Source organism: Dendropsophus ebraccatus, chromosome 3 (genome assembly GCF_027789765.1).
Source record: "Dendropsophus ebraccatus isolate aDenEbr1 chromosome 3, aDenEbr1.pat, whole genome shotgun sequence".
Lineage (NCBI taxonomy): Eukaryota > Metazoa > Chordata > Amphibia > Anura > Hylidae > Dendropsophus > Dendropsophus ebraccatus.
The window spans coordinates 5,413,449-5,440,413 of NC_091456.1; the positions used below are offsets into that span (position 1 = coordinate 5,413,449).

General features: G+C 46.7%; 1 protein-coding gene across 1 annotated transcript; it reads left to right on the plus strand.

Moving 5' to 3' along the window:
* The first annotated feature begins 1,197 nt into the window (after positions 1-1,197).
* On the plus strand, positions 1,198-23,880 carry VSIG10 (V-set and immunoglobulin domain containing 10). The gene is made up of 9 exons (XM_069960738.1): positions 1,198-1,420; positions 6,027-6,299; positions 8,256-8,558; positions 9,072-9,335; positions 12,658-12,951; positions 16,610-16,720; positions 16,988-17,000; positions 18,488-18,660; positions 19,610-23,880. Exons 1-9 carry the CDS (start codon positions 1,351-1,353, stop codon positions 19,678-19,680), a joined length of 1,572 nt encoding a protein of 523 aa, XP_069816839.1. The 5' UTR covers positions 1,198-1,350; the 3' UTR covers positions 19,681-23,880.
* The last annotated feature ends 3,085 nt before the right edge of the window (positions 23,881-26,965 follow it).

Sequence of the window (26,965 nt, forward strand, 5' to 3'; positions counted from 1 at the left end):
GTATTTGTGTGCATCTGTTTTAATCAGTTCTCAATTTACCATAAACCTTTGCTCCAGTCTTGTGATCACTTCTATATCATTACATTCACACATATAAGGTTTTCTCTGGTGCCATTGACCTTATTCTCAGTGTCTTCCAGGTACACAGACCAGCCTGCTGCAGGGGGAGGGCACCACCTTACCTGGACCAGCAGGGGGAGGGCGCCACCTTACCTGGACCAGCAGGGGGAGGGCGCCACCTTACCTAGACCAGCAGGGGGAGGGCGCCACCTTACCTAGACCAGCAGGGGGAGGGCACCACCTTACCTGGACCAGCGGGGGAGGGCACCACCTTACCTGGACCAGCGGGGGGAGGGCACCACCTTACCTGGACCAGCGGGGGGAGAGCACCACCTTACCTGGACCAGCGGGGGGAGAGCACCACCTTACCTGGACCAGCGGGGGGAGAGCACCACCTTACCTGGACCAGCGGGGGGAGAGCACCACCTTACCTGGACCAGCGGGGGGAGAGCACCACCTTACCTGGACCAGCAGGGGGAGGCACCACCTTACCTGGACCAGCCTGCTGCAGGGGGAGGGCACCACCTTACCTGGACCAGCCTGCTGCAGGGGGAGGGCACCACCTTACCTGGACCAGCAGGGGGGAGGGCACCACCTTACCTAGACCAGCAGGGGGAGGGCGCCACCTTACCTAGACCAGCAGGGGGAGGGCACCACCTTACCTGGACCAGCGGGGGGAGGGCACCACCTTACCTGGACCAGCCTGCTGCAGGGGGAGGGCACCACCTTACCTGGACCAGCAGGGGGAGGGCACCACCTTACCTGGACCAGCGGGCGGAGAGCACCACCTTACCTGGACCAGCGGGGGGAGGGCACCACCTTACCTGGACCAGCGGGCGGAGAGCACCACCTTACCTGGACCAGCGGGGGGAGGGCACCACCTTACCTGGACCAGCAGGGGGAGGGCACCACCTTACCTGGACCAGCAGGGGGAGGGCACCACCTTACCTGGACCAGCAGGGGGAGAGCACCACCTTACCTGGACCAGCAGGGGGAGGGCACCACCTTACCTGGACCAGCGGGGGGAGGGCACCACCTTACCTGGACCAGCGGGGGGAGAGCACCACCTTACCTGGACCTGCAGGGGGAGGGCACCACCTTACCTGGGCAGGGGGCGGGGCCTCCGTGCGTCTCACAAGCCGGAAGAGCAGAGTCGCATTTGAATGTGTGTTGTGCGGAGCCGGACAGGAGACGCCTCCAGTGTGCACGGCCCCAGCGTCTTCTCACCGTCTACATGAGACATGGCGGGGCGGGCGGTACCGTGAGAGCCCCGGAGAGCGGCGGGAGGAGATGGGGCCCCGGGAGGAGCTGCTGCTGCTGCTGCTGTGCGCCCTGTGCTCGGGGGGATCCCGGGGAGCAGGTAGGAGCCATCACCTGACACACGGGGCGGGATGGGACTTGTAGTTCCACCATAACCGCAGGCGGAGCAGACATGGCGGAAGTCAGAGAAGATCGAGCGGAGCCCTGTCACACCTGCCCGATCTGTCACCTGTCCCGGGGTCTCCCACCCACCGAGCCAGGGAGCCATAATGTGGCTGTGGGGGCATCTACCTGGCATGTCCACCCTTATACACTGCACCCCCTTATAGCTGCCCCCTAGATGCTTCCCAACAAGAACCGCAATGAGGAAAGTATAAGGACATGTTCACATTGTGCCCTCTCCTTAGTGTAATGAGAGATTATAGAGATTGTGGGGGGTCTGATCGCTCCTGACATCAAGGACCCCAAAATCCGCCCTGCGGCTGCTCATACACGACACTGCGCTATTTATTCTCTATGAAACCGAGGGATATAACCGAAAGCGGCGTCCGTCCGCTCCATAGAGGGCGACTGGAGTGACGCTTGGATTTCGGGGTTCTCAAGATTTTACACGTAACAATTATGGTTCCAAAATTCCTAATAGCGATCGGAATGTATCCATTATCTGGTGTAAATACAGCTGGTGACGAACCGCGAGCGAGAAATCATCAACGAGTCCTAAAATCGTCGCTGGTCGTTCGCTGACATTTCGAAGATCGGTTTGTCCAGTGGTCGCAGATTCCCACGACCCACCCGTGTGCAGAAACGATAATCACTTCAAACCACAAACAATGTAATAATGGGAAAACGGATGCGCACAAATAGACTTTTTTCATGTGTTTTTTTTTTTTTTGCAAGAATCGGCCAGAGGGTTACGGGGGAGGGGCTTACACACTCAGGGTGCATGCACACTACGGAATATGCGCCTAAAGGCCGCTGTGGACTCCATCGCTGGCCCCCCACGCGCATCTACGCCCGTGCCATAGACTCCATTCTAGGCATAGACGGATTCCACCGTCCGTCAAAAGAATTGACATGTCAATTCTTTCGGTGGACTGCGGAATCCGCCCGTTTCTTAAGATGGTGTTTATGGAACGGGCGGAGATGCGTGAAGCTGCGAGCAGGGGCCAGTGACGGAATCCGCAGCGGCCTTTAGGCGCATATTCCGTAGTGTGCACGCCCCCTCACCCATGGAGTTATCTCATGATTACAGGTGATCCCCCATCCTCAGGATATCGGGGGCCTCCTCTCACATCATGGCCGTTGCTGCTCCCCTCATTCTCTGTGTGTGTGGGGGGGGGGAATTATCCTTAGCGATCCCCAGCAGCTCCCATAGAGAATGAATGGAGGGGCCCCCACATCTCTGCACTCCATTCTGACGGGAGACTCGGTGGGTGGTTTCCAGTAGTCGGACCCCTTTAAATCAGATAGTTATCCATTATCCTGAGGGAATATCCTGTAATTGTGGGACATCCCCTTTAATTCGTGCCTTAAAGTGTCACTGTCATCATAGAAAACTTTTGAGCTGTCATAGAGACCGGACCAGGGCTGAGCGTTCACACCTGTACCGGTATGGAGGCCGAGCCGGGAGAGGGCCGTGCTGCACCATGTCCGCTCCCCGCTCTGTGTCACATGATCAGTCTGGCTCCATAGACGTTATGGGGGAGATTTATCAAAGGGTGTAAAATTTAGACTGGTGTAAACTACCCACAGCAACCAATCACAGCTCGGCTTTAGACAGTGCTGAAAGGAAAGCTGAGCTGTGATTGGTTGCTGTGGGTAGTTTACACCAGTCTAAATTTTACACCCTTTGATAAATCTCCCCCTAAGTGTTCGACTCAGCTTAGCGCAGTCTTCTCCCGACTCGGGTGTGAACGGCTCGTAATTGCCGTCGGTTTACAGGTGATTGTAACAATTTATACAGCGGAGGATCAGCAATACTGATCGCATGTAGTGCTGATCCTGATCTGTCATCCATGATGGTGCATGCGCCTGACCCACAGAATGATCACATACCGCCCCATGACCCCTCTATTCATAATGTTCTTTATAGACGCTGATTTCTTTTCATACCAAATGTTTATTGTGAGTTAAAGGAAATAATTCTATAGAATCTGCTCCTAAATACAATAGAAGACGGAAATGTTCTTTAAAGGGGTACTCAGGGGAAATTATTTTTGTCAGAAAGTTATATAGATTTGTAAATTCTATTTATTTGTAACTTCTATTTATAAAATCTCCAGTCTTCCAGTACTTATTAGCTGCTGTATGTCCTGCAGGAAGTGGTGTATTCTCTCCAGTCTGACACAGTGCTCTCTGCTGCCACCTCTGTCCATGTCAGGAACTGTCCAGAGCAGGAGAGGTTTTCTATAGGGATTTGCTGCTGCTCTGGACAGTTCCTGACATGGACAGAGGTGGCAGCAGAGAGCACTGTGTCAGACTGGAGAGAATACACCACTTCCTGCAGGACATACAGCAGCTGATAAGTACTGGAAGACTGGAGATTTTTAAATAGAAGTAATTTACAAATCTATATAACTTCCTGACACCATTTGATTTGAAACAAAAACATTTTTGCCGGAGTACCCTTTTAAAGCAAATGTACCATTTCCTAAGTGAATTATTTTTGTTAACCTACATTGTTGGCATCAACGCAGAGTTCCCGATGGCGCGGTCCATTTCTCTAAATGCTGTCTGGTTCCCAACTTCCTGCACCGCCTTGTTTTATGGTACATCATTTGCTTTGAATAGCCATGACTGTGCAAATCAGTGTAATAACCTTATACTTAAAACCATTAAAGGGGTTCTCCAGCGCTACAAAAACATGGCCACTTTCCCCCCTACTGTTGTCTCCAGTTCAGGTGCGGTTTGAATTAAGCTCCATTTACTTCAATGGAACTGAGTTTCAAAACCCCACCCAATCTGGAGACAACAGTAGGGGGAAAGTGGCCATGTTTTTGTAGCGCTGGAGAACCCCTTTAAGGATTCTAACAATATATTCAGCTGAAGCTTAGTGTGCCGGGTCTCCACATGGAGGAGTTCCTGCAGAATACACTAAATCTATGGCTAGAGTCAGATTAGCTGTGGTGCGGGATACAATGTATATGATTGGCGCACATGGCTGATGATACACTGGGTCTATGTGAGCTAAGACTCTGTTCACACTACTCCATAGTAACAGAACCATAACTGTGGCTGCAGATTATTATTTAGCTCATTCTATCAGCTTAGGTAGGTACATCCCAGTATGAATGTTACTGTCCACAGACAGATTGAGAAAGGCTTCCACGTCAACAAAGCAAAGTTCATAGAGATGTCGCCGGGTTATCAGTCAGTCTGTAAATATCGGAATAATCCATAGATTGTAATGGTCACCAGATCTCTGGGTTACTGTATCTTATGCAGATATGGAGGTGACCCATCCGGTGTCACAAGACACGTCCGTCGGGGCCGTAAGACCCAGAGATCCTCCAGGATTGTCTTATCCGGCCTTAAAATCGTGCAAGAGACTGAAGCTCCATTGTACAGTGCGCAGGGCTAACGCTGGCGGGACGGGGACTGCTGGGTTCACACTGCAATCTGTTTTGTTTTTGTTTTTTTTCATCTGTTTTATGCAAAAAAGGATGCATTTGCGGTCGACCATGTTTGATGCTTTTTGCCCCGTTTTTTGTTCTGTTTTTTTTTTTTCTTTTTTTATAATGGAAGTCAGTGGAAAAATGGATTAAAGCGGATGCACACAAATGCACCTGGTTTTTTTTTTTTGCTTAAAACGGATGAAAAATACAAATTACAAAAACACAGTCTGAACTCGGCCTGAGGGTTGTGTAACGCTGCTGCCGGGACGTGTAACACACAGCCGGTTAAATGTCACTTGATGCCTCAGGCCGCTGTCACTTCTGCTTGTGTCCAAATAAAAAGTAACTCTCCTTGTTTCCTCCTGTAACATTCTGCAGACACTTGTATTTCTAATCTTTTTGCTCATATTAAGCAAGTGCAGATAATAATTACTGTGTTATTTCAAAACAACGGCCGTTATTCGCCAGTAAATGACGGCCATCCATTTAGTTTCAGCAGTGTGAGAGCATAGCCTTTCTGTGTTTTCAATCCACTCCCGGTTTTGGTTGCAGAATTCTGAGTGGGAATAAACTAATAATCAGACAGTTTCCTTTCATACTAAGGCTACGGCCTTTATTTCTCATCATCTTAAAATATGAATAATTAGGACGACTAAACACGTGACGCTGCTTCCAGTTCTCTGCGCCCCCATTTATTTGGATGGGCCATACCATTGCCTTGTGTATATATATATATATATATATATATATATATATATATATATATGAAATGAAAGGGGTTCTCCAGCACAACAAAAACATGGCCACTTCCTTCCAGAGACAGCACCACACTTGTCTCCAAGTCAGTTTGCAATTAAGCTCTATTCACTTCAATGGAACTGAGTTACAGAACCTGCAGCCAAACTGGAGACAAGAGCGCTGCTGTGTCTGGAAGAAAGCAGCCGTGTTTTTGTAGAACTGGAAAATCCCTTTTAAGTCAGATAGGAAAGTGTTATGGATGCAATTTAAGGGAAAACTATCATCTTTGATGATGATGATGATGATTGATGATGATGATTATTATTACTTATTTTCTTCTTGCACCTATTGAAGCTTCAGTAATAATCATCTCTGGAGAAGAGGGTGGAAAAGCCGTTCTACCATGCAGCCCCGCGGCGGAGAAAGCCCAGCGCGTCGCTTGGTTTATGGAGGATCCGAAACAAGAAGTCCTGAGCTGTAACAAGGATTCCAGTCCCAGATACTCCAGACTGAATGGCAGCTCTCTTGTAATATCAGATCTCTGCCTCGAAGATGAAGGATTCTATAACTGCAAAGACTGTTCAGACAAGAAAGATACTCTGGCTCAGATACAGCTAAAAATAGCACGTAAGCAAATTCTCATCAATTTTGGGCTAAAAATACAGAATTTAAAGGGGAACCCTGGCATTTTTTCTTTCAAATCAAGTGGTGTCAGAAAGTTATAAAGATTTGTAAATTACTTCTATTTAAAAATCTTCCAGTCTTCCAGTACTTATCAGCTTCTGTATGTCCTGCAGGAAATGGTATAGTCTCTCCAGTCTGACACAGTTCTCTCTGCTGCCACCTTTGTCCATGTCAGGAACTGTCCAGAGCAGGAGACGTTTTCTATGGGGATTTGCTGCTGCTCTGGACAGTTCCTGACATGGACAAAGGTGGTAGCAAAGAGCACTGTGTCACACTGGAGAGACTATACCACTTCATGCAGGACATACAGCAGCTGATAAGTACTGGAAGACATGAGATTTTTAAATAGAAGTAAATTACAAATCTGTATAACGTTTTGACACCAGTTGAAGAAAAATATTTTCATCAGAGTACTCCTTTAAGGTAATCTGTCATTACCTGGGCTGGATCTGAGTACAGTAGAGCAATCTTGGGTCTTGTACTGATATATTGGTGTTTTGTGCCGCTCTTTGTCATGCCTCACCACTGCTTCCTTCTCTCCGTTTTTCATTCATATTAACTGCTGGACGGCTGCCTGCTTGCTGTCGTCATCGCTCTTTGGGCGCCATTTTGCCAATTTATGCTTGCTCGTCTGATCTCCCAGACCACGTGCTCCTCACATCACCAGTCTTACAGGCCCTGTAGGAGCGACGCACGCTTATTCCATGTCCCAACTGAGGGCATTGGCTTCAGTCCCGCAGCGTGCATGTGTTGCCAATCAAAGTGTGTTAAAGACATCGCTCCCTCCACTTACCTGCTACCCACAGTCCACCTGGAGTCCTAAATCGGTGAAGTCAGGAGCGTGCAGGCGTAGGAGAGGAGCATGCGCGCACAGCGATGAGGACAAGCAGGAGGCCGGCCAGCCGTAAATATGCATGAAGAGGAGGAAGCAGTGGTGAGATGTGCCAAAGCGCCGCACAAACGCTCAGCCACAACTCCTCTTTGACTCTTCATTACTGTGGGAGACCCAAGAGTGCTCAGAATCTACTGCGCAGAGTCACTACAGGTACCATGCTCACAAGGGGCAGCCACCTGCACTGTCAGTATCTCGGGTCCAGTCCAGTTACCTTCATCCTTGGCAACGTCCCGGTGCAGTTAGTAGTTTGCTCCACGGTCTGGTGAGACTGTAAGGAGCACTGCTGCTTACATAGCGCCGATCTGCAGCTTTCTAATGATAATCTAAAGAGCATGGCGGCTGGGAATGGGCCAGATCGTCGCTATGGGGGCGGGGTCTCACCATGGAGCAAACTACTCACTGCACGGGAATGGCACCGAGAATGAAGGTAAGAGACGGGCAGAACTACCGCCGTAGCGTCCGTAGATACTGCTACGGAGCCCGCAGCATCAGGTGACCTGAGCTTCCGGAGCCGACTTTGCCTGCAGCACCCAGCGGCCTCCCGGGCCTTCTGGGTGCTGCAGCTATTTGGGGTCAGTGGCGGGGGTGCCACAGCGCAGGCACCATTAAACTCGGGGCGCCAGGGCTGGTACTTCTGGCATAAGGAGCTTCTCTAACAAGTGCTCCCTGGTGCCTGCGCTGCCCAGGGGTAGGACAGGATGCTTATGGGGAGGGGGGCCACTGCCATTTCTAGTTGTGCCCCTGGTAAGAGACATCCTATAAGAGGCATAGTATAAGGGACACGCTATAAGGGACATACCTTCCTCCTCAGCATCTCCTGTGCAGTAGGGACATATCAGCAGGGTAGACTCTATTATTTCAGTAAAAGCGCTGCAGTATTGTAACTTTTCCAGAATTAAACTGCAACATGTGTGCACACGGCCTTATCTTATTGTTTTTTGTCTCCTGCATTATTGGCGTCCGTGCATCCATTACAATCTCTCCTTCTCACTCTCTCCGTTCAGGTGATTCTCCTAACGTCACCTTCCAGATATCCCCCACCAGGGTGCTGCCCAATGGCTCCCATTACACCTCCAGCGGCTCCAGCATAAACTTCAGCTGCTCCAGTGTTTCCATCCCTGAACCGCAGATTTCTATTGTACTGAGCAGCGGGGATAAAGATGAGCTCTTCGTGTCAGAAAACGGAAGCCGGGCCGCCTTCTCTCTGAGCAACGTACAGGCCAATTACCAGGGAAACTACACCTGCTCTGTGGTAAATCTGCTCCGTAACAAGACGCACATCTACACTCTCCAGCTTCTCGTCTATCGTAAGTAGGATGGGATCCTTCTCCAGGACCATGTATAGATTATAACGTCCCGCCAGTCATGTGACTTGCACCTTTTCTTGCAGCATACTATATACATGTACAGGCTAAGGGCCCGGCCATGTGTCCGTTTTATAGTTTTGGTTCTTTTCCATAGAGGAAACTTTTTTTTTTTTATGCTAATCTGTTTCTATTTTCTGACTTTAATTTTTATTTATTAAATTTTTTGTACATTGTTATGGGGGCGGCCATCTTGCCTGGGCCGTTCTTAACAGCATTCAGTGACATGCTTTACAGCCAGCCTCAGCCCGCCAAATGACACTGGCCCTTTAACCACTAGCAGACCACACTAAAGAAAGGGAACATGGCGGCAATACAAGCAGTCACACATGTATTGTCTCAACAGTTGCATTCGGTATTAAGTATATGGAAAACCATTTGACTGTCTCTGTATGTTACAGAATATATTATATACATAAATGGTTACTATATCACCACATCCTCTTTTACCTGCAGATCCTCCTGCCTTCTCCATGCGGTGCAGTGTAGAGAACACCGGCGCCCCCTCAGGATTGTCGCTGACATGCAGTTGGCTTGGAGCTTATCCATATCCGCTACTGCAGTGGCAGAATAACGGTAACGTGCTATCAAATAGCAGCTCGGACACATCGGTGGTGACGCTTAATGGCTCTCGGTATGAGGACGGACAGAAGTTCACTTGCAAAGGAAAACACCAAATAGAAAATGAAATAAAAGAGGAGACTTGTGGCGTCCAGTTAGGTAAGGAAACAGATTCCCATTCTCTCGGCTATCGTGTGCGCCATGTTTCCGGTGTGGTAATTCCCGCTAATTCACAATACGATACGAATCCCTAAATCGGATGACATCCGGTATCTTCAATCTTACAACAGACCAGCGTCTTGTGTGTCCAAAAGCAAAAGAATAAAAATACCCCGTACTCTGTATTCCGCTTATATGAGGACGCCCACCTGCAGGATTATTGCAGTGTAACCTGACGCAGTCTTGAAGTGATAGGGACACTTTAAAGCGACTCTGTACCCACAACCTGTCCCCCCCCCCCCCTCCAAACCACTTGTACCTTCGGATAGCTGCTTTTAATTCATAATCTGTCCTGGGGTCCGTTCGGCAGGTGATGCAGTTATTGTCCTAAAAAACAACTTTTAAACTTGCAGCCCTACGGGAGTGGCCTAGAGTGACTGTGCCCTAACTTTGCACCACCCCTCCGTCCCTCCTCCCCACCCTCTTCATCATTAGGAATGCCATTGAAACATTTTCTCCTGTCTGAACATTGCAGAGGTGCCTTAACAATCCAGCCCATGTGCCGGGCTGACACAGGTGATGAATAGGAGACAATCTGCCTGGAGCATTCCTAATGATGAGGAGGGACAGAGGGTGTGCCAGCCTAATGCATACACAATGTAAGCCTGGCTGTAGGGCACGGGGCTGCCAGTTGAAAAGTTGTTTTTTAGGACAACAACTGCATCACCTGCTGAAAGGACCCCAGGACAGATCTTGGATTAAAAGCAGCTATCCGAAGGTACAAGGGGTTTGGGGGGGGGGGGGGGGGGGAGATTGTGGGTACAGAGTCACTTTAAGGGAATTTCTGGGAGTTTCCTCATTTAGCACTCTCATACAGCGGAGCTTATATAACAGATGTGACGATTATAGAGTCCAACCTATTGATTTCTGTGGGAGCTTTGCAATAAGCGCATTAGACCTGAGCACGGACTGCTGGGCTCGGCCCTAGATTACAGCTAATTGCACAAGGTACCAGGAGTGGACGTCCATCGATCATCTCATCATCTAGGGACATTTATGACACACACAGATAATGCAAATTGCATATATATTTATATATATATATATATATATATATATATATATATATATATATATATATATACATACTGCAATGGCCGGGATAGGAGATAAAGCCCATGCTCACTCTTTGACTCTGCAGTTCTCTATGTCATTAGCATCTAAGTGGTTATATGGCACAAGAGCATCGGGGCCAGGGGGGAGGACCAGAGCGCCACTCTGTGGAAATATAAGCAGGTTAGACGTCTGTATAACTGTCTCTGAGCTTCCCCCCCAGACGTGTCCCTGCTCTGTGCTGACCAGGATTTCTGTGGGATCCATATGACGGCCGCTGGCTGGAGCTCTGTGTATCGGCCATTGTCCTGGACTCAGTGGGTGATAGGGAATTTGTGTGAGTCGCTTATTGCAGCCGGCAGAACATACTTAGAATATTTTCTGAACTTTTCTTAAAGGAACTTGCTTGTACACAGAACTTGATACCATTGAGTAAATCAGTGCTTCTCAATTCCAGTCCTCAGGCCTCACCAACTGGTCATGTTTTAAAGGGGTTATCCAGAGCTACAAAAACATGGCCACTTTCCCCCTACTGTTGTCTCCAGATTGGGCGGGGTTTTAAAGCTCAGTTCCATTGAAGTAAATGGAGCTTAATTGCAAACCACACCTCAACTGGAGACAACAGCAGGGGCCATGTTTTTGTAGCGCTGGATAACCCCTTTAAGGATATCCCATACAAAGAACACCTGTGATATTACCTGATGCAATGAGTATAATTATATCACCTGTGAAATACTAAGGAAATCCTCAAAACCTGACATGTTAATGAGGTCTGAGGACGGGAATTGAGAAGCACTGGAGTAAATGATGAGGCTCACACACTTTAATAACTGTTTTATACTCCGCTGTCTATCAGTTTGTGAGATCGGGACCTTTGAGGTGAATACGGAGACTAATGGCAGCAATTACTGTTCTACCACTGGGGATTGTCGTGTAGGGTTACATAGGTTTTCTGTGGATCTAGTTCTGGGGAAGGGACCTTCAGTCCTCCAGCTGTTGCAAAACTACAACTCCCATCATGCCTGGACAGCTGAAGTCTGAGCGTTACCTGTCCAGGCATGATGGGAGTTGTAGTAACAGATGGGTGGGGGGGCGAGTTCCCTTCCCCTGATCTGGTTGGTCACATACTGTCTGATGTGTCTGGGGACACTCACCTGCCCCCATCGATTGTCTAATGGTGTAAACTTCCCCAAAGCAATGACCAGAGCCGATTACAAGCACTATTGGGTGGATTCGACTGGTCTATATGAGGGTATATACACCCTGGGGGGCTTTAGATAGAGAGGCCCAGCCCTGGATATTCGGCCCCCTTTGCAATAGACCGCAGAGAACCTGTGCAGAACCCCCCCCACCCTTCCTTTTAGGTCCCGTTCGGCGTGGGGATTCCGCTTGGAACTCTGGACACGTCAATTCTTTGAGCAGCGAGCAGAGGTGTGCGAGGCCTCCCATTGAAAGAAATAGCAGACGGGATTCGGAGTCCACAGGGCGGGGTACCGCACGGAATCTCCACGCCAATTCCATAGTGTGAGTGGGCCCAGAGGAACTGCATTGTTTGTGCACAGGGCAATGGGGGAGGGGGGAATTAAGTAAAGAGGTAGTAGTTTCGCCCTATCCACATTACCAATAAGATAGAGCATAACTAAGGGGACCTCCTGCGATCTTGAGTTAAAGGGACCCCAAAATCCTTGCTGAATGGACCTGCTGCCTTCCATGTTTCTATCTGTTATAAAATAACCCAGATATCTTGCAGTTCTCATTCTCACCACTGGGGCTAAAAATAATCTGAGACTTCCTGTTTTGTCTGTGGTGATAAGAGGAGGCTGCTGTAAAGTGATCTGTACAGCATTGCAGCATCATGTGACACCAGTAGATAGAAGAGACAATAGCAGCTCTGTGTGGAATGACCTCTTCACAGGTCACAGAGCGCGCTCAGTAATGTCTTTCAAGGGGACAGAGTCTGTCTATTGTAATCCATGTCCATGAGTCTTGCTGTAAAGCATGTCACTTAATGCTGTGAAGTACATCTCAGGCCAGATGGCCGCCCCCGTAACAATGTCCTAAAAGTGAAATAAAAAAAAATTAGTCAGAAAAGATTTTTAGTATCTGCGGGTATGAATGTGTCACTTTGGAGATGTGATTTGCATGTTAGATAAAAATGGACGTTTCTCCTTCTTATGCCGATGGTTTTCATTGCGGTCCTTTCTTTCAGGATATCCTATGCCCCAGGCCGTTGCACTGAGAACCTGTCTAAAAGGAGAGAATGTGACCCTGTCCTGTTCTGTATCCGGGGCTAACCCTCCAGCCGTGGTAACCTGGCTGCGGAACCTGAGCGACCCAAGTGTGCCGATCCAGCCGGGGCCAAAATACCAGATTGTACAGCAGAGCGCCATCTCCTACCTCACTATCGTCAACTGCTCCAAGGAGGAAGATGAAGGACATTATATCTGCATGGCCCAGAACGGAGTGACAACCAAGGATCTCTACATATGGCTGGATGTGACCAGTGAGTAGGAGACAGATTTACTGACATATGTAAGATATACTGCGTTTCTGAATGTGTGGTGACCCCCGGATGATGTTGTAGCGGTGGGACGGCCGGTCACTTGCTAGAAGGAAGTGTGACGCCACTACTGTGGTGGAAGGCCGAGATACAGCCGGACCTTTAGGGTTTTGTCACGTGACGCCAGTGGCTGGTGGGCACACAGGTGTGATGGCACTCCTGCTGTTATAGTGTAAGGCCGGTTGTACCCTTCTCCCCTGTGGTCGGTGTCCTGTCGGGTTGCTGCTGGGTCCCTTGAGATAGTGTAGTCACAGTTGGTCAGAGCGGTGTAAAGACCCTCCCCAATAGTAGGACCCGCCACCCACAGAAAGGGGAAATGTCCCAAGTAGGGATGGTCCAAACCTGCCGAGGTTCGGGTTCGTATGAACCCGAACGCTCTGCATCAGATTCCCGCTGTCTGCCCGCTCCGTGCAGCGGGTGGATACAGCCGGAGGAACGCCTGGAAAACTGGGATACAGACTATGGCTATGGCTGTATCCCAGTTTTCCAGGCGGTCCTCCCGCTGTATCCACCCTCTTCACGGAGCGGCCAGGCAGCGGGAATCATTTCCGAGAGTTCGGGTTCGTACGAACACGAACCGAAGCAGGTTTGGACCATCCCTAGTCCCAAGGTTACGGTATATGTGCTGTGCTGGTGGTGATGAATAATCACAGACTCAGGAATAACGGTGACTTGGTTACTACTTGTAAATGTGCAGCAGGTAATATACAACAAATCTTCAAGTACACTTACAATAAATGCACGAACATAAAACCACCAGATCTGTGTGATAAGTGCTGAGTAGGATGTGGTAGAGTTCATAAGGTTGTACTGAGGTAGCGTAGTAGAGAGGAGAGTGCTGTGAGAGTCTGAACCCAAGTAGTAATGTGCTCTGCCGGGATGTTGGAGTGTATAGAAGAATACTTGTAGAAGAAGAAACAACCTGTGCCTGTGTATTGACCTTTCCTATAGTCTTCACACCACCTTCTGCCCACTAGCTTTGGCTGAACCGTACTAATGGTGGACACAGGCCCCAGACCCTGTTACCTGGGATGAGCGGAATGGTTAGGATTTTCAAAATACGCCTGCGCTGCAAGATAGAGTTCATCGACATTACGCAACTTTGCTCCACCCGGATCAGTTGCTAGCTTTTTGGCTTTTCTGCGGAGACTGTGCTGCACTGTAGTTAACCTCAACCCACGCCGAGGTCAAGGAATATCTGTGGGCTAGTCCTCTCCTGAAGGGCTTAGCAGCACATCATACAGCTTGTTTGGTGCTTCAAGAAAAGGGTTTATAAGAGCTGTCTGTTCTGCATCCTACCCATGCGGGGCATTGATTAAGACTGCGACTGTAGAGGGCACCTGGCAGAGGGCCAGGGCCCAGGTAGAACCACTGTAGAGAGCTATCAGAGCTGCGTCCTTTCTCCACCAGAGCTTGGCTAAAACTCCTCCCTCACTCAAGGGAATAAGTTCCTAACCAGCGAGTAAGATGCGCTGTGGTTGGGTGGAAAGGGTGCAATAGAAAAGAGGGAAAGAAAGAGAGGTGATAGGATAGAAGAATAAAGTGATTCTTCTGGACAACAGAATCTCATACAGATACACACAAATAACCCTTGAGACACGTCAGCTGTGCAGCTTCTGGACCTTAGTTATACCATACAGCGACATCTAGTGGTCATCTTTGGTAATACAACTGCTACAATAAGACCACAAACTAGTACAGACTTTTACAAGGGGTGTAAGGAACAGCAACACCCGCAGTGGGACACCACAAATAAACCCACTGTTCCTCCTTTATAGACAAGGAGACAATAACTCTGGGATGGTGCAGAATCTTATCAGGATATAGCGAAGAATCACTCACGGATCAGAGAGCGAAGCTTCAGAATTTTTCATGTCTGTTTCTTGACAATTCATGGGATTCCATAATGGAGATCAGTAATGAAAAAGCCAGGTCTTGCTTGGCATGGCTCTGTCGCAACGTTGTGATGTCCCCCCCAGGGCTGTATTAGATGGCCTGTTGCTCCGGGTAAGCAAGCGCCAATTTGTTAGATCGGCATTCTCTTACAGAGCCTATTATACGGCTCAATTATCGTGCGGCAAGGGCTGTGTGTGTATATGTATATAACGATGTCTGTGCAGCCCTTACTGTATATAGTAAATGATAGTATATACTTACCTCTGCACGCTCTCTTGCTGAAGCTTCTACACTTGTCTCTGAAGTGACAGGATGCTCAGCCAATCACTGACTGAGGACAGCACCACAGTCAGTGAATGGCTGAGCCACCTGTCACTTCAGAGACTGGTGTAGAAGCTTTAGCAGCGGCTCCGGTCAGTGGGAAACTGTCAGGAGGACACTGGGGAGCATGGACAGGTAAGTATACATCTTAAATTACTTTCTATATACTTTAATTGGCTGCCTACAGCGCACCTTCTATTACACTGAGCGATGCACGGTTGGTAACCTATGATTTTATAACCTGCTTCTCAGCTGATCGTTGTTATGGAATATCATGGGTTGTCAAGAAATAAACAGCAGTAAAAATTCTGAAGACAACGGGCAGCACTGTGGGATCTGTGAGATGTTCTTCGCTATACCCTGATAAGATTCTGCACCATCTCAGAGTTATTTAAAGGTCACATTAAAGGGGTCACAAATGTAAGAGAAATGTAAATGCATAAAACTTGCCGCCCCCATCAGCCTTTATGGGAGTTACAGAAATTGCTTGGACCTAGAGTATGGTATAAAGTTTTGGAGGTGCTCCAACCCCTGGGACTCTCACAATCTCACAAACAAAGGAGCTCTCTATTTCCCCTTGGGAGACATGAGTTGGGATCGCAGACAATATAACTTTTAATAGCCTGTTTCCCTGAAAATAAGACTAAATAGAGGTTTTTCTGAATTGCTAAATATAAGGCCTCCCCTGTCAGTAAGACCGAGCAAAGGGTTTATTTGGAAGTCTCCAAACAGAACACCAGGGCATACAGCTGGGACTCTTTTTAGCGCGCCGCCATTGTCCCCTACCTTCACCATCTTTTGCAGAGCAGCTGCATGCAGGACATGAAGACACCTGCTGCCAACCCTGATGTTCCCTTTCACAGCCATCACTCGTAAATGTACAGGCAAGGCATCAAGAGGCCCGTCACCTGCTGCCATCCCCATTGTCCCCTACTGCCAGATCAAAGCTACACACAGTCTGCCGTTATCCTGCTGCCTGCCGCTATGCCTTACGCTGTCCCTGCTGTGCTGTATGAGTGTGCTGTGGTGAGCTTCCCCTGGTGGTTGGAAGCCACCATACCTTACGCTGTCCCTGCTGTGCTGTATGAGTGTGCTGCGGTGAGCTCTCCCTGGTGGCTGCCATACCATATGCTGTCCCTGCTGTGCTGTACGAGTGTGTGCTGTGGTGAGTTACCCCTGGTGGTTGGAAGCCACCGTACCTTACGCTGTCACTGCTGTGCTGTACGAGTAAGATGTGGTGAGCTCCACCTGGTGGCCTGAAGCCGCCATACCTTATAATGTTCTGTAAATATATATATATATATATATATATATATATATATATATATATATATATATATATATAATGTGTTTCTTTTGCTTATTATCTTCTTTTATTGCTCAGAACCCCATAACATTGTTGGATTAGTATCGGCTATCCTCATCCTTTTCCTGATCGTGGTCGCTATTATTGTAGGAACGGTGCTGTACTGTGATCCTCAGCTCTATATTAAAGGTAATTCTTATTGTCTAATCACTTGTGTCTGGAATCTTTGGTGTAGATGGTGATCTGGATCAGGATGGACATTGATCATGTGAACACATGTGCGGAATAGATACAGACACCATACTGGAGACTTGTAATACTGTTTCTTTACACATCTTTATAATCTTTATTTGCTGTCTATTTCATAATCTGTTTTTTTTTGTTTTTTTTTATTCAAATACACTAACATCTGAACTTTTCTTTTTTTTTTTTTCATGTCATTGTGAATTGTTACAGCCAACCCATTCCGGTGAGTAATACTTATCATAAAAGGTTATCCAGGCTTAATAAATACATTTATAAAGACAAATAAAAACATGGCTGCTTTTTTCCTGAACAGGAACAACTCCTGTCTCCAATTTGGATGTGTGTTTTGCCGTTAACTTCCATTGAAGTGAATGGAGCTGAACCTGATGACAGGTGGTGGCACTGTTGCAAGAAATTAGCCATGCTTTTTCTAATGCTGGATAATTCCTTTAAAGGGGACCTGTCACCCCCCGTGCCGGGGTGACAGGCTCCCGACCCCCCGCTACAGCCCCCTATACTCACCTGATCCCGCCGGGTCCCGCTTCTGGATCCGGTCTGGTCACGGATATCTCAGCCGCTGCAGCCCGGCGCGTGCACTGAGAGATGAGTCCAACACTCATAGAGAATGACGGAGCGCTGGACTCTCCGTCATTCTCTGAGCGTTGGACTCATCTCTCAGCGCCGGGCTGCAGCGGCTGAGATCTCCGTGACCTGACCGGATCCAAAAGCGGGATCAGGTGAGTATAGGGGGATGTAGCGGGGGTCGGGAGCCTGTCACCCCGGCACGGGGGGCGACAGGTTCCCTTTAAGTGCATTGTCTCTTTAATTTTTACCTGCCTTACTAGGTTACATAGAGGTCAGAGCACAGGGAATTCTCCTGATCCAGTTGTAGTTTCTCTGAATTGAAGCAACCAGCCAGGACAGATGTGGGGATGGTGGACGCCTTCTGGGTGCTCAGTGTTAGGGGTCCTGTATGCCGACCCTCTAATCCACCAGTCCTATCTGTCACGTCTTATGTGTATAATTTGGTGAGATGGACGGAGGACCAGTACAATCTCTGCTTTAGATCATTTCCCAGTACATGATGAGATGTTCCCTTTATAGACCTCAGGAGACCCCCCCCCCCCCCCCCTAGTCCTGCAGGTCATTCACCTGCACGCTGCGGCCCGATCCGCTGCATGACACCAAACTCAGGTTCTGGACTAAGAATTATTTCGATGTGTTTACACTAGAATGTACAGAAAGAAATAGGGTGAAAGGTCGCGATATGGTGCAGTGGTGTATTCTGTCCAGTCTGACACAGTGCTCTCTGCTGCCACCTCTGTCCATGTCAGGAACTGTCCAGAGCAGGAGAGGTTTTCTATGGGGATTTGCTGCTGCTCTGGACAGTTCCTGACATGGACAGAGGTGGCAGCAGAGAGCGCTGTGCCAGACTGGAGAGAATACACCACTTCCTGCAGGACATACAGCAGCTAATAAGTACAGGAAGACTGGAGATTTTTTTTAATAGAAGTGAATGACAAATTTCTGGCACCAGTTGACGGCCATACATTGCATAGACTTCAATGGTTAGTTGGAGTGCAGCTACACCCAAATGTTCCCGCATGCCAATCAAAATAATGTTGGTAATATCGACCAGTAATATATGTCAAACAGCGGCCGTCGTTTATACATAGTGTGAACATATCCTATTGGAATTTTGTGTTGTAGGAAAGGAGCGTCTGAAGTTCTCATTCTTATAGAATCAGAAGAGGAAGAGGAGCTGCAGGAAGTTGCTGATCCAGTTGCCAGCACTGAGTACACTGATGCCGAAACTATCAGCCCTGCGACTGCGAATGGAAACGTCTGCAAACACGAGGTTCTGTTCCACAATCCACCTGACAGTACGTCCCAGTTATATTACAGTCTGTTCTATACCACTTCAAAGAGTATGGCTGGTATTACCATGATAGCGTACTGCAATGTACAGAGTTACAGGATCGCTGACTTTGTGTCTCACTCGGTGAGGTTTCAGTTGTAGTATGGGGCAAATAAGCCTTAGGGTCCTATTACATGCCTCAAGTATTGTTTAGCAAGGGCTCTATATTTTTTAAGAATTTTTGGTGACATTTTTCTATCTATATAATAAAATAATCCTGATATCCGGCAGTTCTCATTCTCACCACTGGGGCTAAAATTAAGCTATGACTTCCTGTTGTGTCTGTGGTGATAAGAGGAGGCTGCTGTAAAGTGATCTGTACAGCATTGCAGCGTCATGTGACACCAGTAGATAGAGGAGACAATAGCAGCTCCCTTAACAGGTCACAGAGCACGCTCAGTAATGTCTCACATTCATCTCAAGGGGACAGTGTCTGTCTATTGTCATCTATGTCCATGTGTCTTGCTGTAAAGCATGTCACTAAATGCTGTTAAGAACAGCCCAGGCAAGATGGCCGCCCCCATAACATATATATATATAATATATATATATATATAGTGAAATAAAAAAAATAATTTAAGTCAGAAAATAGAAACAGATTAGAATAAAAGAAGAAGTTTTAGTATCTGACTCTAATCAGTAACAGAAAATGTAGATGACACCGTCCCTTTAAATGTTGATATTTTAGGTTTGTGTGAACCCCAGCGTTCGGCATGTTGTCCCATCTCTAATCTACAGTTCTAAGTTTCTAAGATCAAAGCAAAATGTGAGATGGTTCAGAGGCAGGAAACCCAGGTCTGTGCGCAGAAGATCAACCACTTCATACAGGAGCGCAGACCTGCGGTTGTATTCATACACTCGCCCTCTATACTAATACACATGCGCTCAGGTTTGTTTTTTTTTCCTTTTTCTAGGTCTCATTCCTGATTTACTCAGTGAAATCTCAGAAGAAACTGAAGGTGAACCTGTAGAGGACGACCTTTAGTGTACAGAAGCCCATCACCATCATCCTCACTTGTATTCAGGGAGTGCGCGGCCTGCTGCATTGGCTCTTACCAGTAGGTGACACCTTCAGGGTTGGACCTATTGTGATTATTTGCAGAAGCAAAAATTTACTTTTTTTTTTTTTTTTTTTTTTACCATGAAAATGCCTTTTCTGCTCTTTTATACTGTGTTTTGTCTGTGTATCTTGTTATTTCCTCCTAAGGAGGATTGTTTGCTGTGAATGCAGGTGCCTTATGTCCGGGAAGCACAATCTCTCACCGGACCTCTAACACTGTGTAATAGCTCTATAGATGGAAGCGGAATACTGATCTGTACATATTGGCGTCTTATGCTGCAATGGTTTCTATACTCATTACTTGATGACTGTTTACTAACCCTAAACGAGCCGTGTTCTTCCTTCTCTGGGGATTATGGGATAGATGTAGGTGCCTTATGTAATGCTATACAATTCAGGTAATGGAAATCTACAGCAAATGCCATTAGGAAATGTCCGGGCTCAGACTCCACCCCCCCAAAAAAGACCTGTGCTGAACAAAAACATGCACCCCCTCCCTGGTCCCCCGGCCGCTCCCTGGTCTGAGTGGGGACCTGGGTTGTGACATGTCAGGCCGCTCAGCCAGCGGGAACCGGAGCGGGGGACAGCAGACCCCAGCCGGGAAGGTAGGTGCCTGTTATGTTCAGCCTCCTCCTCCTGAAAAATAAATGTCCGACCCCGGCCTTCTCCTTTTCAATGTTAGTAACTCAGCTTCATTTTACTAAGAGTAAAACACAGAATTCTTTTACTTGTCACAGAAATGGCCGACTCTTCATTCTACACATGCATTTCATTCACTATAGTACGGACAGTTAGCGCTAGCCGGCCAAATTCTATTATCTGACTAGTACAGTCCGGGGGGATACACATTGTCTCTTTCTCTTTCCCAAGTTCAGTTGACAGACGTGTGGGAGTTTTTTTTTTTTTTTTTTGTAACTGTACCATGTAACCATATATCATGGATCTTAACCGCACCACCACTGCACCAAGCAACACACGACACACGGGGGGTCACTCACTAAGGAATGTAATGTGTAATGAGGATCAATGAATATTTTTACTGATTTATTAAAATGTAGCACTGCCATAGTGACTGCATCTAAGTAAAAAAAAAGTCGCAGAACAAACAAAAAAAAAGCACCACTACTGACCAGACGTAGGCCCACACCAGTTGGTGCAACATTTTAAAAAGTTGCAAATGATAAACTGATAAACTGGGCGCTAATCCCGCATTATGTGAATTTTCCAAACAGGCAGATTAAAAAAGTTGCGTCTAAAAAAAAAAAATTCACCTGTCGAATCCTGGTTCATAAATAAAACTAAGACCAAACGTGGGCGAAAAATCCAATTACTCACTTAAAAATAGACGGAAAGCCCCTGATAAATTTCTCCCATTGTCTTACTTTCTTTTTCCCAAGTTGACGGACCTTTTTTTTTTTTTTTACACTGCACTGTGTAACCACGTAACATGGTTCTTAACCGCACCACTGCTGCACCAAGCAACACACACAACACATTGTGCTTCTCTGCTACATTTAATATTTGCCTTAATGCCACAACAATGCACTTCACCCATAAATCTGCAATAATGTGACGTATAAATGGCCCCTAATGTGGCTGGGGGGGCATCCAGGATTAGTTGATAGTTTTTCAGAAACAGCGCTGCTCTTTAATAATAATAATAATAATAATAATAATAAAACATTAAGGCACACAACAATTCTCAAATATCCGGGAATTATTGAATCAGGCAGATGGGAAATAAATCCAAGTCCTAACTGGGCAACGAATGGAGAGCGGATCAGTAGGAATATCCATGAGACCAAGTCTGGGCTCACAACCTGCAGAAGTCATGTAGTGAGAGAAACAGCGCTACTCTTGCCCTCAGTTTTTGTCTGGTATTGCAGCTTAGTTCCACTGAAATGAACAGACCAGAGTTGCAATTCAAGACAGCAAGGATAGTGCTGGTTTTAGAAGAAAGTGGCTATGTTGTTCTTATCCTGGAGAACTCCATTATAGGGATACTTTAGCAAAAATGTTTTCTTTCAAATCACCTGGTGTCCGAAAGTAATATAGACTTGTAATTTACTTTTATTTAAAAATCTCCAGTCTTCCAGTACTTATCAGCTGCTGTATATCCTGCAGGAAGTGGTGTATTCTCTCCAGTCTGACACAGCGCTTTCTGCTGCCACCTCTGTCCATGTCAGGAACTGTCCGGAGCAGGAGAGGTTTTTCTGGTTCAATGTTTTTATTTTATTTTTTTTTATTTTTTTTATGAACATATTACAAAATAGAAAATCTATAAGCACTAACCTTAGTGGGGATTTGCTGCTGCTCTGGACAGTTCCTGACAGGGACAGAGGTGGCAGCAGAGAGCACTGTGTCAGACTGGAGATAATACACCACTTCCTGCAGAACATACAGCAGCTGATAAGTACTGGAAGACTGGAGATTTTGTAAATAGAAATTACAAATCTATATAACCAGTTGATTTAAAAAAAAAAAAAACTTCTTGGGAGAGTACCCCTTTAATGCAGGAAAGAGAAGTACACGTCCCCCCTTTATATTTTCCAGCCCATTTGAATCCATTTTTGGCTTTGGCACAAAACCTGCTGTGTGTGATTCCAGCCTTATGCCCATCCAGTAACATTGTATGTAAGCTTAGTGTGGACAAATCCATATCACACAGTCCTGATGGGAGAAATGGGGCAGCTAGCTGTAATATGGGCGGAAGCCCCCGCTCAGGACTCTCCATCAGCCACGTCAGGGCCGTGTGATTTATAGGTTTAACAATAGAGATGAGCGAACCGGGTTCGAGTCGATCCGAACCCGAACGTTCAGTATTTGATTAGCGGGGGCTGCAGAACTTGGATAAAGCTGTAAGGTTGCCTGGAAACATGGATACAGCCAATGACTATATCCATGTTTTCCCCATAGCCTTAGGGCTTTATCCAACTTCAGCGGCCACCGCTAATCACATGCCGAAAGTTCGAGTTGGGATCGACTCCAGCTGCTCCAGGTTCACTCTACTCTATTTAACAACTATGCAACAAATTGAGATTTCTTAAGCCGTTATTGTCGGAATGTTTTTTCTAAATTTTATTGATTTAGTGACCTTTAGGTATTAGCCAGCATGCTGGGAATCAATGTACTCATGCTCATTTTTGCCTATGGATGGTAAAATGGCCCATCAGGTACATTCTCTTTAACATGACCCAAGGATAGATCGGCGCAGGGAAGTAGGTCACGGCCCATTTTTTGAACCAACACCCGATTCCCGTGTACGGCGACATTCTATCCACGGGTACCGTAAGAATCAATGGAGCCGCGTCATAGAGGGGCGGTGGGATTCCTCCCACTGGGGGCGGACCGGCCCACCTCCAGTGCTTCAGCCCTGGCCCGGTACCTGTGGATAGATCTGCGCTGTACATGGGAACCAGGACGCGGTTCAAAAAATGGACCGCGGCACTGGCGCCAATCTATGGGTCATGTTAAAGCTAATGTTTGGGCACCAAAGTAACCGAATGCATTAAAGTAATGTAGTTGTGCTGTATATCGCCTGTAGCAGCCGCTGCACGGCATCAATCAGGTTGATTGCAACTTTACTCAGCAATATGGTTTTCCCTAAATGGTCCTTGTGGTCACCAGCTGACTGCCAGGAGCGCTTTGTATTGAAGAGACGGGTGGACGTTGTCAGACAGTTCTATGAATAGTGAGTTATTGAGTGTTATAAGGAAGTCACATACCTGCAATAATTGCATTCGCTCAATCTATATAATGCACACAGTCTGATGCAACAAATAAATTCTCCACTTACCTATCGGTGCCTTTCCCTATAATACATTTACTCTGTTCCATATAGTTATTGTGTGAGTAGAATGAGATTGATCTGAATTTTTATGAATGAAATGTATCCATAGGATCATAGAGGTAACGACCCCCCCCCCCCCCCCCCCATGCCTGCGCTGTTCTGTGATAGTCCCAGGTTACCACACCAGGGCTGTGTATTTATTCATCATTGTCCATATGTACAGAACGTCATTTTTATTGTCTGCGTCACTTTTGTCGTCATTTCTTGTATTTTCTTTTTTTGTTCTCTTAATTACCTAAGTGATTTCAATAAAATTTTTTAATAATTTTAAAAAATCTAGTCTACTTATTTCTTCCCATCATAACCGGCCCGGATTTAATAATATGTCTGAGGAAAGAAGCGGCCGGCAGTGTGGCATTAAAGACCAGCTGTGATTGGTTGCTGTGGGCAGATTGATAAAACCAGAGAGCCAATGGCGAGTATTTTGTTCCAACAACCATTTGGAAACTTTGTAATGTGTTTACACGAAATTCGAACGATAATCGTTCCGTGTAAACGCACCATAAAGTGTAAAAAATTCTCATCTACTATAGAAGTGACGATAATCAGGTGGTGCCATTCAACTTCTATTTCGTCCAAGGATATGGTGGTCTGACATCTTAAAAGGGGGAACTATCAGCAGGTGAGACGCATCTATGTCCATGTCCCTATTGTACTGGAGATGCTGAAGAGGATAGTGTGTCTCTTATAGCGTGTCTCTTATAGCGCGCCCCTCTTATAGCGTGCCCCTCTTATAGCGCACGTCTATTAAAGCGTGTCCCTTTATAGTGTGTGTCCCGTATAGTACATCTCTTATAGCGCGTCTGTTACCTTCCTCCTCGGCTCTGTTCCGGTGCAGTTAGTCCTGTGCTCTACAGTCTGACACCACTAGGAGAGGGCCCCCCCCCCCCCCCACAGTGCCAGTCCACCCAACTCCACTCATTATCATTAGGAAGGGTTGGGATCGGTACTATGGGGGCAGGCAGTGCTTCAAATCGTCTTACCGGACTGTGGAGCACAAGACTAATTGTACCGGACACAAACCTTCCTCCTCAGCGTCTCCTGTGCGATTGGATGTATCTAACTTGCTGATTCGTCCAACCTGCTGATAGTTCCCCTTTAATATGACCAGACACCTGCAGATTGGGATACACCTGTGGATACATGCGGTTTTTGTCTGCACAACCAAAATATTTTATGTGACCAAGGCAACCGTGTAGTCTTAGATTCGGTTTAGATTCTTATTTTCACACACCATCGAAATGGATAACGTTGTTTTGATCGAGTGTGAACATAGCCGTAGACTGATGGAAGTGGAGGATTTCAAGTAAAACGATCTTTGTGTGATTATTGTCCCAACCGACCCAGGACGGACAGACCGTTATTGTTCAAAACAGATGAATGATCGCTTGTTTACCAACGCTCTTTAAGGAAAGAATATTCTTAGAGTATCCCAGAATATTCCCACAAAGAACGTTCATCTCCAGGTCATGAAGAAAAACGGCCAAAATGCTGGACTCGCACACGGCAGTTTTTGTCCCAAAACCAGACGTGGATCCAACAGGAAAAAGAAGTACACATCCTCCTTTTATATTCTCCGTCCCATTTGAATCCACTTCTGGTTTTGGCACAAGAACGGCCGTGATTCCGGCCTCCACCAGCTCAGGATCGCCCTCTGATGCTCTGGCTGCTGGATTTGCCCTAGTACCCAATGACGGCCATAGAGGCTATAACAGACAAGCCAGAAAATGGCAGCTCATCCAGCGCCACTATACACACTACACATGGCTGAAATACAGACACAAGACCAGAAAGGTGCAACAGCACACGGGGCTAATGCCAAGATATATAGCTAATAGAGAGAGAATTACAAAACTGCTATAGAAAAAATACGCAGCTCTTACAACATGCTCATTTACCCTCATGGATATAATTATAACTAAGGGAAAAAGCAAACTGGATGATCTCAATACTATCCTAAATGATCTAGAAATATCACTACTAACGTTCCAGGAGCTACCCGAAAATGAAACAATCATGGAGTCTACCAATAAGATCCTAACGGACTTTGAAAATGACCTTATACAGGAGAAAAAAACGAAATCAACACGGGATCAGAAGGATTACTCCACAAAAGCAGTTTACAGCTGGTGGGAGCAGAGACGAGTGATGAGGTCACAACAGCCGCCCAACAACCCCACCTCTAAAAGAAGCAAAAGTGTTTCCTTTGCAACAACTGATCCCGAGACCACAGACGGACATGTCGGAAGCGGAGGATTACCATGCATCTCCTCCGCAGCAATTCAGACAACGCAAGCGCTCCAACAGAGGCCGAGGACGTTACCAGCACAACAACCGTGATCCTCCAAATACACGCTCCAGAACTCAGACGCATGATCAACCGCCAAAAAATGCGTCAAATACCGGAGAGCGGGCCGAGGAGGCCAGGGCTAGAGATCCAAGAAATGACCTCGGAGCCAGTATCCGATGTGTGCAACCTCTCGGCTACAATCCTTTCCAAAGAACAAGTCAAGGTACTGTCTCGTGGTTTAAATTATGTCCCTACCAAGACTTTTGACCTATATTCTACGTTACAAGATGTGAATAAATTCATGCGATTGCTCACAGTAAAGAGGCACTTTTTGAATACTGATGTGACTACTAATGTGAACTTATCCCAAGAACAGCAGGGTTTGCATTTGCCAAGTGATCTTTAATGAGATAGGTTCTAATGTAATTTCATTGAGTTTACCCTTTAATGAACAAATTGCTATACAATCTTTTTTGGATTTGCAGGGAGAAAATTTTGTTTACAGCGAACCAGTTAGAAATACGGACAAATTTGCCATTCCAAATCCGGACTTCTATCCATTAAATGCAAGGGCACCTGTTATGGATGCCTTCCAAACTAAAGTAGAGGAGGAGCTGACTGCTCTGTCCCAGAAGTCCCATTTGGAAAAAAGCAAAAATAACCTCACCAACAAAGAAAAACTAGCTCTGAAAGAATTGTCGGCTAATAATAACATAGTAGTGCGACAGTCAGACAAGGGGGGGGGATCTGTAATAGTTCTAGACCGTGAACTATATGTGAGGGAAGTGCGAGCAATATTACAGGACGTAACAACATACAGACCCTTACCCTCTGATCCCACCAAAATAATAGCCAAAAAATGATCCAACTTATTAGACTCGGGCTTAGAGGAGGGTCTACTAACTAAAAAACAATATGAATTTTTAATACCAAATAATCCCAGAATTCCACTATTTCATGCACTACCAAAAGTCCACAAAGGGATTTTTCCCCTCCTCTACGCCCGATAGTCTCGGGCATAGGGTCTTTAAAGACACCAAAACATTTAGTCCATTAACTTTTTCAACGCA